Raw genomic sequence first — 14,269 nt, 5'->3', positions numbered from 1 at the left:
TCAAACTTAAGCAGCTTTTACAATGCTGCTGGGGGGAAGGGACTTACGACCGGTCCTCAAAACTTATGACCATTGCAGCATTCCCCATGCAATCAAAATTCAGCTGCTTGGCAACCGACAGGTATTTTTAATGGTTGCACCATCCCCAGGGTCACGTGATCCCAATTTAGGAGCATCCCAGCCAGCTTCCGGTGAGCAACATCGATGGGGAAAGCCAGGTTTCCCTTAACGACCGCATGATTCAGTTAACGGCTGCGGTGGTTCATTTCACTACCGTGGCAAAAGAGATCAGGAGATCAGGCGCGAATCACTTAACCATGGAAATTCTACTTCCAAAGGTCATAAGTGGGCGACCGTCCGCATTCCTTTACGGTCATAATCGATCCAGGGACCTTCCAGGTCCCAGCATCTCTGCTTGGTCTCCTATCCATCCCGCCGTTTCAGCAGCTAAACTACCCCGCCTACAGGGGTGGGGTGGGGTGGGGGGAACCAAGGAAAACGCCAAAAGAGAGCTAGGATAATATATTCCAAGGAATGGCATCCATCAAAGAGACCTTTCCGTTAAAAAGCAACTTTGACTGGAGAAATGTCCGCAGGATTAAAGTCATCCCCGTTCTTTCTGGGGCTGCGACGTTAATATTTCGGCATTCTGTAAGATCAGAACAGCTTCTTCTAAGACTCCGTCTGCATCCGCCAGTTCGACCTGGAAACAAAAACAAAAAAGCATTTAGCTGATCCAAACTAAAATGACTAGTTTCTGCTGATAAAACTACCATATTTATTTACTAGCTGGATACCCGTGCTTTGCGACAAAATTACGCAGGAGAAATTCAGTTCACAATCCGATGGCTCAGTGGTGATCGGTGACTGAAACACGTAAGGGAATATCGTTCCCACCGCCTTGAGTCCGGAAGCGGTTCCGTAGATGGAAGGCGTAGACATTTTGGTGTGGTATCGACGTTTAGTACTGTAAGGAGCCCCGGACCTCTCCTGAGGGAAGGAGTGGAACGTCTGCCAGTTTGAACTGAGGTAACGGAATGTGAGGCAACTGGCAGTTGGAACAGAGTTCTTTTCAGGTGGGGAGGGGGAGTAGAACGCCTTAGCATCAGACCATGTTAATTACTGTATAAGAAGTACTAATTCCCTGATGGTCATTTTGAAAAATCCTTTCTTAGCGAGCACCTAGACACCAAGAGAAACATATGTGCTAAATTTCAAGTTTGTAGGCTTTACAGTTCTGGAGATTTAGTGATGAGTGAGTAGTATTTGGCATATATATATGTGTGTGTGTGTTTGTGTGTGTGTGTGTGTGTTTTATTTGTGCTGATAAATAAATAAAGGGAGACTAGTATAGATCTATTTCAAGCACAGGTTGAATCCCAGTAAGGGTATGGCTAGTTGATGAGAGCTAAATAGCTTGAAATAGATCTATACTAGTCTCCCTTTATTTATTTATTTATTTATTTATCACCACAAATAAAACACAAATATAACAGCCATTCGAGCTGTAAGTGCCTCCACTTGTATTTTGGACCCGTGTCCCTCCTGGCTGGTGGCTAACAGCAGGGAGGTGACACATGGCTGGATCCAAGCGGTTGTCACCGCCTCCCTTCGGGAGGGGCACTTCCCCGCCGTACTTAAAACGGCGGTGGTGAGACCCCTTCCTGAAGAAACCATCGTTAGATCCAGCCATCTTAAACAACTTTCGTCCTGTCTCCAACCTTCCCTTTATCGGGAAGGTTGTCGAGAAGGTGGTGGCCTTTCAGCTTCAACGGGCCTTGGAGGAAGCTAGTTATCTTGACCCCTTCCAGTCCGGCTTCAGACCTGGTTACAGCACAGAAACCGCTTTGGTCGCATTGACCGATGATCTCTGGAGGGCCAGAGATGGAGGCTATGCGTCCATCCTGGTTCTCCTTGACCTCTCAGCGGCTTTCGATACCATCGACCATGGTATCCTTCTGCGACGACTGCGGGAGGTGGGAGTGGGAGGCACTGTTCTGCGGTGGTTCTCCTCCTACCTCTCGGACAGGTCGCAGTCGGTGTTGGTCGGGGGGCAGAGATCGTCCCTGAGGCCCCTAACATGTGGGGTACCTCAGGGTTCGGTCCTATCCCCCCTACTATTTAACATATACATGAAACCGCTGGGCGAGATCATTCGGAGGCACGGGATAAAATACCATCAATATGCGGACGATACGCAATTGTATCTGTCCGCCCCGTGCCAACTCAATGAAGCGGTGGACGTGATGAACCAGGGTTTGGAGGCCGTTAAAAACTGGATGAGTGCTAACAAACTGGTACTCAACCCGGATAAGACCGAGTGGCTGTTGTGTTTCCCCCCCAATAATTTGGCTAATATACCAACGCTTAGGCTGGGGGGTCAAATTTTATACCCCTCAGATAGGGTCCGCAACTTAGGAGTCCTCCTGGACCCACAGCTGACTTTTGATCACCAGCTGTCGGCTGTGACCAGGGGGGCATTTGCCCAGGTTCGCCTGGTCCGCCAGTTGCGGCCCTACCTAGACCGGGGGGCTCTCACAACAGTCACTCGAGCCCTTGTGATCTCTAGACTGGAATACTGCAATGGGCTCTACATGGGGTTGCCCCTGAGGTGCATCCGGCGACTACAGCTAGTCCAAAATGCAGCCGCGCGAGTGATAGTGGGCGCACCGCGGTTCGCCCACGTTACACCTGTCCTCCGCGAGCTGCACTGGCTACCTGTTGGTCTCCGGGTGCGCTTCAGGATATTGATGACCATCTTTAAAGCACTCCATGGTAGTGGATCTGGGTATTTGAGAGACCGCCTTCTGCCGATTATCTCCCTAAATCGTCCAATTAGATCGCACAGATTGGGCCTCCTCCGAATCCCATCTGCCAGTCAATGTCGGCTGGCGACCACACGGAGGAGGGCCTTTTCTGTTGCTGCCCCGACCCTGTGGAACGAGCTCCCCATGGAGATCCGTACCCTCACCACTATCCAGACCTTCCGCGCAGCCCTCAAGATCTGGCTCTCCCAGCAGGCCTGGGGATAGGTTCCAATTACCCGCCCGAGTGTCTGATTGCTGAATGAAAGTTGTGTTTTATTATTATTTTTTTTGTGCACATATTGTTTGTTTTTGACCTTGCACCCCCCTCCCCTGTGGTTGTAAGCCGCCCTGAGTCCCCTCAGGGAAAAGGGCGGCATATAAATCCCAATAAACTCAAACTCAAACTCAACTCAAAGGGAACAGTAAAAATATTGGGTTTCTGTCGTGATGGACTCTTGTGACGAGCCGATTGACAGATAATGGAAGCAGTTAGCTTCCTCCCATAATTGGGGCTTACCAGGGGTTGTGACACTAAATATATATATATATATATATATATATATATGTGTGTGTGTGTGTGTGTGTGTGTGTGTATGTATGTATGTATGTGTATGTATATATATATATATATATATATATATATATATATATATGTTGTATTTGTGCTGATAAATATATATATATATTCATTTTTTAATTTGATTCGTTTGCAGCCCAGATTCACTTAACAACCGTGTTACTAATTTAACAACTGGAGTGATTCACTTAACAAATGTGGCTAGAAAATGTTCGTAGGAAACAATTTGTCCATTCGTTTCGGGAGTGTGAAGATCTGTCCGTGAACCTCAGAGACTCTGTAGCCTTTCCTTGCACAGAACCTCATTGGGAAAATATTGACATGGCAGCTTTCCAAGCTAGATAAGGTCCGTGGTCATAAATACTCCTTTGAAAGGCTGTTTGCCAGGCCTTGGCTGGATGTGAAGGAGAGGAATTCACATTCGTTTCATAAAGGGGTTTTTGCCGGGACCAATAGCAATAGCAGTAGACTTATATACCGCTTCATAGGCCTATCAGGCCTCTCTAAGCGGTTTACAGAGAGTCAGCATATCGCCCCCAACAATCTGGGTCCTCATTTTACCCACCTCGGAAGGATGGAAGGCTGAGTCAACCCTGAGCCGGTGAGATTTGAACCGCTGACCTGCTGATCTAGCAGTAGCCTGCAGTGCTGCATTTAACCACTGCGCCACCTTGGCTCTTGACCAGGGATCTTCTTCATGCTTTTTGGGGAAGCCTAGATCAGACACAGTTTATGAATTAACTTATTGGCAAGGATTTCTTAGCTAAGTTCTAAGCATGGCTGGCTGGGGAATTATGGGAAGCCCACCCATGTTAAAAGCGGCCAAGGTTGAGGAACATTGCTTTAACCTGAAGACCAAAACTCATAGGACGAAGCATCTCTGGAAACAGGACTCACCCGGACTGAGATTTACCTTGGGGATGGGATATTGAGTGGGCATCGGCGCTTCGTCCCGGCCGAAATCGATCATGGTGCCACACTTTGGGATGTCTGCCACCCAATAGCCTTCGTAGAGCTGCCCGGTATCTAGATAGATATACTTTCCCGGACCGTGTTTCTTTCCGTCCTTCCATGAACCCTCGTAGCGGTTTTCATCTTCTGTGACGGGAGAGAGAGAGAGAGAGAGAAGGGGGCGTGTTTTCATTTGAAAAAGGAGAAAAGAAAAAGTTGGTTTTCGTGATTGACCTCCAAAAAATCCCTTTTTTAAAAAATTTAGGTTGTGGACGGAACCAAGAAATGCCAGAAATTATCGTTTGGATGGCCAAAAACTTAATATCGAAGGCAAAAAATAGCCTTGGTTGAGGGAAATCTCCCACCCCGTCCCCATTTTTAAGAGGTAGAATACATTTAACTCTCTTCATCACTGTGGCTCACTGCGCAGCCAGCCAGATGTGGAGACCGGATTTGGCATTTTCATCCACTTCCTGAGTCCTTCCCATAGGCAGATGTTGCTGTTCAACAGTGTTAGAGTTCGCAGGATTTAAGCTGCTCCGAGCCAAGCTGCCTTTTTGCAATTGACCGAACAGTGAACTTGTCAATGCCGAATTTAAAAATAATAATAATAATCCTTTCCTCTTTTCTTGCAGAGGTTCTTAAAGGTAAAGTTGTTTAAGAACCCAAAACACAACACCAAACTGGGTTTATAAGAATGGTAGGTTAATCAACTGCCCTGGGAGGGAAGTAAAGGAGATTTGCCCAGATTTGGGTGCAGGAGAATGGATTTTATTGCGAGAAAATCGGATCGGGGTGCTGCCTCTCCCCTCTTCTGGCCTTTCTGTAACAGTGAAGTAAGTCAAACTTGCATTAACTAGCCAGTGTCAGGTTGCGAGCCTGTAGCCAAGATGGTCTTTCATCATAATCCCCAACAGGAGACTTGCCAACCCCGTGACTCCCACCACTGGCAGCCTGGAGGGCATCGGGAACTGCCAAGGCCGATAAAATTAAACCCCGCGGGCTAATTTTAGCCTAAGGAAAAATCCAGTGGAGGCGATAAAAGAGGCGCTCCATTTCAGAACGCCTTTGGCAAAACCTTGAGAAAGGTTGAAACGCTTCAGGTTTAATTTAATTTAACAGAGTTGGAAGGGGACCTTGGAGGTCTTCTAGTCCAACCCCTTGCCTGGGCAGGAAACCCTACACCACTTCAGACAAATGGTTTATCCAACATTTTCTTAAAGACTTCCAGTGTTGGGGCATTCACAACCTCTGGAGGCAAGCTGTTCCACTGATTAATTGTTCTAACTGTCAGGAAATTTCTCCTCATTTCTAAGTTGCTTCTCTCCTTGATTAGTTTCCACCCATTGCTTCTTGTTCTACCCTCAGGTGCCTTGGAGAACAGCTTGACTCCCTCTTCTTTGGGGCAACCCCTGAGATATTGGAACACTGCTATCATGTCTCCCCTGGTCCTTCTTTCTATTAAACTAGACATATCCAGTTCCTGCAACCGTTCTTCATATGTTTTAGCCTCCAGTCCCCTCATCCTCTTTGTTGCTCTTCTCTGCACTCTTTCTAGAGTCTCCACATCTTTTCTACACCATGGCAACTTTTTAGCAAAGGGCTCCACTCCAGAATTTTATAAAACTGGGCAAAGGGGTTTTTTCTTTTAGAAATTAAACTTGGCGCCAAGAGCTGAGGGGCCAATGGGATGAACCCCATTCCTCCCCCCCCTAAAAGACCCCCTTCCCGAATCCCAATTAAGCTCCTGATGCTGCTATCCCCATTTATTAAAACGTAAAACGATATTTTAAAAAATGAGGCTTCAGCCTTCTCCTCTTCCCATCAATATCCTTGGTGTTTCTGGCCATCTCTTTATCTTCGCCACAACCCCGTGAATTACAGGCGTTCTCCACTTAACCGTTCAATGTTGCAATGGGACTGAAAAACGGGACTTAACGACCGGTTTGCACACTTACGACCTTTCCAGCATCCCATTCCCATGGTCAGGTGACCAATAATCCAAATGCTTGGCAAACCGTTTCACGCTTACGACCGTTGCTGTGCAGTCTATCTAACTATTCCTTTGGCTCCCAAAGTCTTTCTCGCATACAATTAGAAACTGGCCGTTGGCGCAGCCAAGGTGGGGGGACTTACTACATCGGAACATCCCTTGACCGCCGGGCTTGTCTTCGGACCACTGGCCTTCGTAGATGGCGCCGTCTTTGTAGTACATCCTCCCCCAGCCGTGTCTCTTCCCCCAGGCCCATTCGCCCTCGTAGTACTCTCCCTCGGAGTAGAACTTAACTCCGTAGCCCTGGAAGCGTGAAAGAATCCGGATGAGGGGAATGGCCGTATAGCTGACTCTTTTCGGGTGTGGAACGACACAGGAGGGGGATCGATCATGGTTAAATCCGATCCAGAAAGGGTTAGGGTTAGGATTAGGGTTAGGGGTCAGCAACCTTAAAGACTCAAAGAGCCATTTGGACTCATTTCCCAAAGAAATTAAACATTCTGTTTTCTTTCGAAATTTTCCTTTTCTTGGATTTATCCACGGTTGGCCTACCGGGGATTGAAAAGCTCAATAAATGGCCTGCAGTCAGGTGTTGTGGCCCAGCAGGTGCCGTTGGAGCTGCCACCAGACTCCGACAGCGAGAGGCCCGAGGAGTCGGCTCTGGAGGATGTGGAGGATCCTGGACAGGGTTCCGACTCTGAGCAGGGCGCAGAGAGGCTGGTTGGCCACCAGGAGGCGCCTGAGCCTTGGACCAGTGGGGAGGAGACAAGGGAGAGTGAGCCAGAAGCCAGCAGTGAGTTGTTCCTGGATGCACGCCATCGAAGAGCTACTAGCGTCAGGAACAATTATGCAATTACAGGAGGTAATTGTGCTCAGTTGGTGGTCATTAGGCTCCTCTCCAGACTATAAAAAAGACTGCTTATGCACAAGGCCCTCTTGCAGAAGTCAACGCATCGACTAAAGAGAACTTTTGTAACTAACTTGGCAGGCTGGATTACTGCCAAGGTTTGTCTGAGTTGCTGCCAAGGTCTTTATCTGTTTGTTATGCTTGGCTTTCGGCCACCGAGGTTTTGGTCTTGCTATTAAAGTACATTCCAGTTAAACTTGTCTCGGCATTTGTTACTGGACGGAGGAGGGGGTCAGAACAGTCAGGTGTCGCACATTGGCGCATATTTTGAGCGACAGGGAGCCGCAGCAGAGGGATGAAAGACCCCCTTGTGGAGCCATGGGTTGCTGACCCCTGGGTGAGGGTTAGTCTCTACCAGTTGCTCAGTTCAAACACTTAACGCTTTGTGCAAAACTATTTATCCTGGGGTGGAGTCCGATCTTGCAACTTTTAAGACTGGTGGACTTCAACTCCCAGAATTCCCCAGGTAGCCATGACTAACTAGGGAATTCTGGGAGTTGAAGTCCACCAGTCTTAAAAGTTGGCAAGATTGGATATCCCTGCTTTAAGAGGCATTCACGCTAGCTAGGGAATTCTGGGAGTTGAAGTCCAGGCTTTCTACTTAGAAGCAGTTCTTCTAGAGTTTGCTTCACGTGTTAAACCATAGTTTTTTTTAAACCATGATTTGTCGGTCTTGCAAGTGAGGAACAGCATTCCTAGTTTGTCCCTTTTTTATTTTTTGGAAACAGCTAACTTTGACGATATTTGGATATACTTTTTTTATTTTCCATTTTCATAACATATAATCACATGTATACTATTACATAGCCAATATCCTATTGTATTAAGTAATAATTACATCAGTTCCTCTTGTCATCAACGCCCAGAAAGATAAAAACCCATTATTAGCTCTTCTGCTCTCCATACACCTCTTTCTTCTACCTCCCTCCTACCTCCTTTCTTCCCTCCATCATCCTTTTCTACTCTACTTCCCCTTCCTTTCTCCTTCTCCTTTCTCTACATTCCACTCCTCCTTATCCTCCTCATCTTGCCCCCTTACCCTCTCTCCTATCCCTCTCTTCCCATCTTTCTTCTCTCCTCTGTTTCCCACTCTTCGTCTCTCCTATCCCTCTCTTCCTATCTTTCTTCTCCCTTCTGTTTCCCACTCTTCCTCTCATTGGTGTATTTCAGCTTCTAAGCAAACTCCATTCTATGTTGATGGTATTTATGCTTCCATATCAATATACTTAACATATCCTAGTTTTAAAGAAAAAATAAGAGAAGACAGTATACATGTGCAATCATATTACATTAAAATCTAACACCCCTCGTCAAGCCTAATATTCATCCTTCCCCCCCCCAACCCATCCCCCAGCCTTCCCTCCCCTGACTTCCCAGAACCCATATACGGTATAAATCTTTAACAAAAACAGTCTAAAATATATTTGAAAAAAGAATACAAAATTGATAACGTCTTTAAATTGAACTTAGCTCCTCCTTGCTAGACAAACTTTAAACAATTTATATCATTCCTGATCTTAATCATAAGCTATCTGGAATTTCTTAGTCCCATATTTATTTTGTATATAATCGAACCATTTTTTCCAGTCTCGTTTCTAACTTTGATATTTGGAACGGGCACTCAAAGAAGCTAGAAATAAACCGAGGTAGAACATCAGACAAACGATTGATAAAATCCCATTTTCTAAATAACCAACTATGGTTTCCTCCACCTAGTTATTCTAAAACGCCTGTGGCTATCCAGGGAAATAATTCCACTCTCCTGTCACACTCCACACACACACACACAAACACACACTCTCAAAGCAAAACCTTGGCCCAATTAAAAACAATATAAATAAACTCACCCACATTTTGTCGTTTTTCCACCAGCCGGAATATACTTTCTTATAATCTTTTGTCACGGGGTCTGGAAGACTGTAAGTTCCGAAGCCGTCCCGTTTTCCAAATTTCCAGTCCCCGCTGTAGATGGCTCCGGATTTTTTCCATATTTGTGTTCCTTTGCCTGCCAAGATTCACACAAGGCCAAAAAAAAGAAAAAAGAAAAAAAGGAAGTTAGTTAACAAAATTGCAGGCGAGATACAATACAATAGCAGAGTTGGAAGGGACCTTGGAGGTCTTCTAGTCCAACCCGCTGCCTAGGCAGGAAACCCTACACTGTTTCAGACAAATGGCTATCCAGCATCTTCTTAAAGACTTCCAGTGTTGGGGCATTCACAACCTCTGGAGGCAATTTCTGTTCCACTGATTGATTAACTGTCAGGAAATTAATTTCTTCTTAGTTCTAAGTTGCTTCTCTCCTTGATTAGTTTCCACCCATTGCTTCTTGTTCTACACTCAGGTGCCTTGGAGAATAGTTTGACTCCCTCTTCTTTGTGGCAACCCCTGAGATATTGGAAGACTGCTATCATGTCTCCCCTGGTCCTTCTTTTTTCTCTTAAACTAGACATGCCCAGTTCCTGCAACCGTTCTTCGTATGTTTTAGTCTCCAGTCCCCTAATCCTCTTTCTTGCTCTTCTCTGCACTCTTTCCAGAGTCTCAGCATCTTTTCTACATCATGGCGACCAAAACTGGATGCAAATATTCCAAGTGTGGCCTTATAAAGTGGTATCAACCCTTCACGTGGTCTTGATTCTCTCCCTCTGTTGATGCAGCCTAGAACTGTGTTGGCTTTTTTGGCAGCTGCTGCACACGGCTGGCTCCTATTTAAACGATTGTCCACTAGGACTCCAAGATCCCTCTCACAGTGACTACTATTGAGCAAGGTACCACCTGTGCTGTACCTGTGCATTTCGTTTTTCTTGCCTAAATGTAGACCCTTACTCTTTTCACGGGGTGGACGGCAGCCATAAGTCCCAACAGGGGCAGCTGCCCTCCCCGTTTTACCGTGTTTGACGTTGTCCAGCCATTCCCCAACGTAGCGGTCTCCGTTGACGGCGTAAACCGTGTGCCTCAACCCGCACTTCTGCGCCTTCCGATCCCATTCGTACCAAAGGGGTTCAACTCTTCGGGGGTATTTCACGAAGGGCATCTCGTCTGGAGCCAAGAAAAGAAGGGGTGGGGAGAGAGGGAAAGAGGGAGCCATCGCCTGGAGTCCGGAGGTGAAGGCCCCAGCCCTGAATTGATGCGTGGTTTATTTTATTAAATCTATGTGCTGCCCACCTCACCGTTACAGCCCCTCTGGACAAACTTACAGCATAATAAAAAGGGAAGACGAAAAGGGAAGGTGACGTAAAGACTCTTAAGAAAAAAAGCAAGAGGAGAGGTAATGTGGGGCTGGCAATCAGATTGGAGGGCTGAGCGCCCCTAAATGGAGTTGAAATGAGAAAGGGGAGTCAAGGAAGGAAGGAAGAAAAGAGAGAGAAAGAGGAAGGAAGGAAGGAAGGAAGAGAGAAAGGAAGAAAAAAGAAGGAAAGGAAGGAAGAGAAAGAAGGAAAGAAAGGGAAGGAAGGAAGGAAGAAAATACAGGAAGGAAAGAAAGGAAAGAAGAAAGAAAGTGGAAGTTGGAAGGAAAAGGAAGGAAGAAAAGAGAGAAAGCGAAAGGAAGGAAGGAAGGGAGAAAGAAAAAAAGGAAAGGAAGGAAGAGAACGAAGGAAAAAGAAAGAGAAAGGGAAGGAAGGAAGAAAAGACAGGAAGGAAGGAAAGGAAAGAAGAAAGTGAAAGATGGAAGGAAAAGGAAGGAAGAAAAGAGAGAAAGGAAGGAAGGAAGAGAAAGAAAGAAAAAAGAAAGGAAGAGAAAGAAGGAAAGAGAAAGGGAAGGAAGGAAGAAAAGACAGGAAGGAAGGAAAGGAAAGAAGAAAGAGAAAGTGGAAGATGGAAGGAAAAGGAAGGAAGAAAAGAGAAAGAAAGGAAGAGAGAAAGAAAGAAAAAAGGAAAGGAAGAGAAAGAAGGAAAAAGAAAGAGAAAGGGAAGGAAGGAAAGAAGAAAGAGAAAGTGGAAGATGGAAGGAAAAGGAAGGAAGAAAGAGAGAGAGAAAGGAAAGAAGGAAGAGCGAAAGAAAGAAAAAAGGAAAGGAAGGAAGAGAAAGAAGGAAAGAAAGGGAAGGAAGGAAGAAAAGACAGGAAGGAAGGAAGGAAAGGAAAGAAGAAAGTGGAAGATGGAAGGAAAAGGAAGGAAGAAAAGAGGAAGGAAAGAAAGGAAAGAAAAAAAGGATATGTAGGAAAGGAAGGAAGGGGGAAAAAAGAAAAGAAAAAAGTCACTGCAGTCTTAATGAGGAGAGAGGCATGCTTGGAAAAACCGAAAGGCTTCTCATACGGAGCAGCTTCTGCCACGGTTCGCCGATCAGAGGGGAACAAGACCACTTCTGAACATGCGCAGAGTTCTTGTCAATTACCCATAGGCAGCCATGACCACACCACCTGCGGGAAAGGGTGCCCCCTATAACCCATCGCCAGGGGCTTCTGGTGGCCGCATTTGGCCAAGATAATTTCCGATGGAAGTTTCAATAGTGTCACCTGCCCTGATTCCCACCTGCTCTGGGCTCTTCCTCCAGGGGAGCTGAAAGGTGCCCCCCTTCGGCTGGACGGGCATCCCGCCCTCATCAGCCTTGGTTGATTAAACCGCGATGCCCAGCTACGGGGCCAACCCGCCGAGCCCCACCTCGTCAAGCCAATCGCTTGGCCCCTATCTGTGACTCTGGTTGGAGGTCAGCATCTCCGCGCCCTCAAAAGCGAGAGCTTTACCTGCCAGGCACCTGTTTCTGTTCTTAGCACCTGGGAGCGGAGGTGATTCCGAGGGGGATGTTCCTTCTGCTGCTCCTCCCTTCTCGCCACCGTCCCCGAAGCAGCCCTGCTGGTGTGGCCCTTCCGCGGAGCAGGGCTGAGGGATCCTGGCCGGGCTCCTGAGGTCATCACGACATCAAGAAGCTGCCCTTATGATGAGGCACTGATCTCCCTGGAGATCTCCGGCCAGCCCTGCCTGCATCTCCCAGTTCAAGCACACCTGGATGGATGCTGATGAGGCTGAGGAAACCCACCTTCCATGGGACTCTCTCTTTCTCTCTCGCAGGGAGAGGGAGCCCAGCCAGGCAGAGCCCCCCTCAGCCCATCCTTCATGCCCCTTCCATGGCTTCCTTCCAGACTCTTGGGGGGGCTCTTCAGAACCTCAGGAAGCCCCCCGCCCCAAGCTATGCCTTCTCTATTGATGTGGGGCCCTAGATGGGACCAAGAAGATCTCATCACCCTAGACTAGACCAGTCTTTCTCAACCTGGGCAATTTGAAGATACGTGGACTTCAATTCCCAGAATTCCCCAGCCAGGAAATTCTAGGAGTTGAAGTCCGCATGGCGGGGGAAATCTGGGAATTGAAGTCCAGATGGCTGGAGAATTCTGGGAATTTAAGTCCGCATGGCTGGGGAATTCTGGGAGTTGAAGTCCAGATGATGGGAATTCTGGAAGTTGAAGTCTACATGGCTGGGGAATTCTGGGAACTGGTTCAGATGTCTTAAAGCTGTCAAGTTACAAGACCCTTGCGCCCCTAACCCTTTAGGAAAAAAAAACCCAGGGGTGTTCAAAGTTGACAGCTTTAAGACTTGTGGACTTCAACTCCCAGAATTCCTCCTCTCGCTCTTCATCTTGATGATGGGCGGATGGGTTGGGGGGGAGGGAGCTGGAACCGGTTCTAAACGGCACTGTAGATTTGTAGAAGAGGTTAGAACTGGCAGGAACCCACCCCTGCTTTGCGTATACCCTAATCGGCATACACCAAAATGATATGTCATTGCATACAACTTTCCAAGGGTCACCACCTCCAATACACACTATGTAAACACGACAGAAATGAAGGAATAAATGCAATAAATAAATGGAGAATTAAAAACTCTATCCCCCTCTTTCATAGCACGTGGCCCCCACTGGCTGTCTCTTCCCAACTTCTCTTTCCTCTGCCCCCCTCCCCATCGCTGTCTCTTCAATTGCCACGTCCTTCCCGTTAGAAATCCACCAGAGGAAGCTTTAGGGATTTTTGCAAACAAAGAAAGAACAAGAGGAAAAGACGCGGAAAGAAAGAAAGAAAGATAATATAAATGGAGGCCCACCTTGGACCTGCCATTGTAAGCTCAGGGGGCTCCGATCCAGGGCATTGAGTGGGTCTGTCCCAGTGGGACCGCGGGGCCCTGGTGAGGTCATCTAAGCTCTGCTGAGATGCTGGGAGTTTGTGTGGCAAGGCAATTTGCCATAGCAACGCAGCGGAGCCACAAGGCAGTCAAATCCTGGAGGTTTCCTGCCCTCCAGAGGTCTTTCCGACGAATGGCAGCTTCCCAAGGGCCACAGGGGCTCAAGGAAGAGATGGGGGGCTCGGAGTTTCAACCTGGGCGATGGAGTTGCAAGCCAAAAGGGGGAAATCTTCCAAGCCCTTCCCAGTTCAAGAGAGCATATGTGGAACCCTCCCACCTGGTGGCTGCAGATAATTTCCCTTCGCTTTCTTCCTCTCCCCTCTTTTCCTTCTGTTTTGTTTTTTCTTTCCTTTCCCTTCCTTCCTTCCTTCGCTTCAGTTTCCTGTTCCTCCCCTGCCTTTCTTCCTCTCCTCCCCTCTCCCTCCCTCCTTTCCGTTTCATTTTCCTTTCTTTTCTTTTTTTCCATTCCTTCTTTCCATTTTCTTTCTTTCTTTCCCCTCTCCTCCTTTCCGTTTTGATTTGCCTTTCTTCCTCTTCTCTCTTCTCCTTTCCTTCTTTCGGGTTCATTTTCCTTTCCTTTCCCTTCCCTTCCCTCTATTCCTTTCCTTCTTTCCTCTTCCTCTTCTCCTTCTTTCCTCTTTTCCTTTTTTCCATTATCTTCCTTTCCTTTCGTTCCCTTCCTTTCCTTTCTTTCCCTTCCTTCTTTTCTTTTTCTCTCTTCCTTTCATTTCCTTCTTTCTTTTCCTTCTTTCCTCTCCCTCTTCTCCTTTCCTCTTTTCCTTTTTCCCATTATCTTCCTTTTCTTTTTTCTCTCTTCCTTTCATTTCCTTCTTTCTTTTCCTTCTTTCCTCTCCCTCTCCTCCTTCTTTCCTCTTTTCCTCTTCCTTTCCTTTCGTTCCCTTCTTTTCTTTTTCTCTCTTCC

General features: G+C 47.0%; 1 protein-coding gene across 1 annotated transcript; it reads right to left on the bottom strand.

The window, feature by feature from the left end:
- Nucleotides 1-451: 451 nt before the first annotated feature.
- MORN3 (MORN repeat containing 3) lies at nt 452-13,648 on the bottom strand. The gene is made up of 6 exons (XM_032229839.1): nt 13,270-13,648; nt 10,122-10,271; nt 9,083-9,240; nt 6,472-6,631; nt 4,298-4,482; nt 452-703 (listed from the first exon to the last, which is right to left on the bottom strand). The coding sequence occupies exons 1-6, from the start codon at nt 13,358-13,360 to the stop codon at nt 605-607; spliced, it is 843 nt and encodes a 280-aa protein (XP_032085730.1). The 5' UTR covers nt 13,361-13,648; the 3' UTR covers nt 452-604.
- Nucleotides 13,649-14,269: the final 621 nt, after the last annotated feature.

The sequence above is a fragment of the Thamnophis elegans genome, chromosome 13 (genome assembly GCF_009769535.1).
Source record: "Thamnophis elegans isolate rThaEle1 chromosome 13, rThaEle1.pri, whole genome shotgun sequence".
In the NCBI taxonomy this organism is placed as follows: Eukaryota; Metazoa; Chordata; class Lepidosauria; order Squamata; family Colubridae; genus Thamnophis; species Thamnophis elegans.
This window is presented reverse-complemented; position numbering and strand designations above follow the sequence as displayed.

What these genes read in the sequence shown, in the direction of transcription:
- MORN3 (XM_032229839.1), bottom strand. Translation starts at nt 13,360, where the DNA reads ATGACCTCACCAGGGCCCCGCGGTCCCACTGGGACAGACCCACTCAAT. An exon ending in CTTACAATGGCAGGTCCAAG is followed by an intron (nt 10,272 to 13,269) that starts GTGGGCCTCCAT and finishes TCTTGGCTCCAG; the next exon opens with ACGAGATGCCCTTCGTGAAA. An exon ending in CTCAATATCCCATCCCCAAG is followed by an intron (nt 704 to 4,297) that starts GTAAATCTCAGT and finishes TTTTGTTTCCAG; the next exon opens with GTCGAACTGGCGGATGCAGA.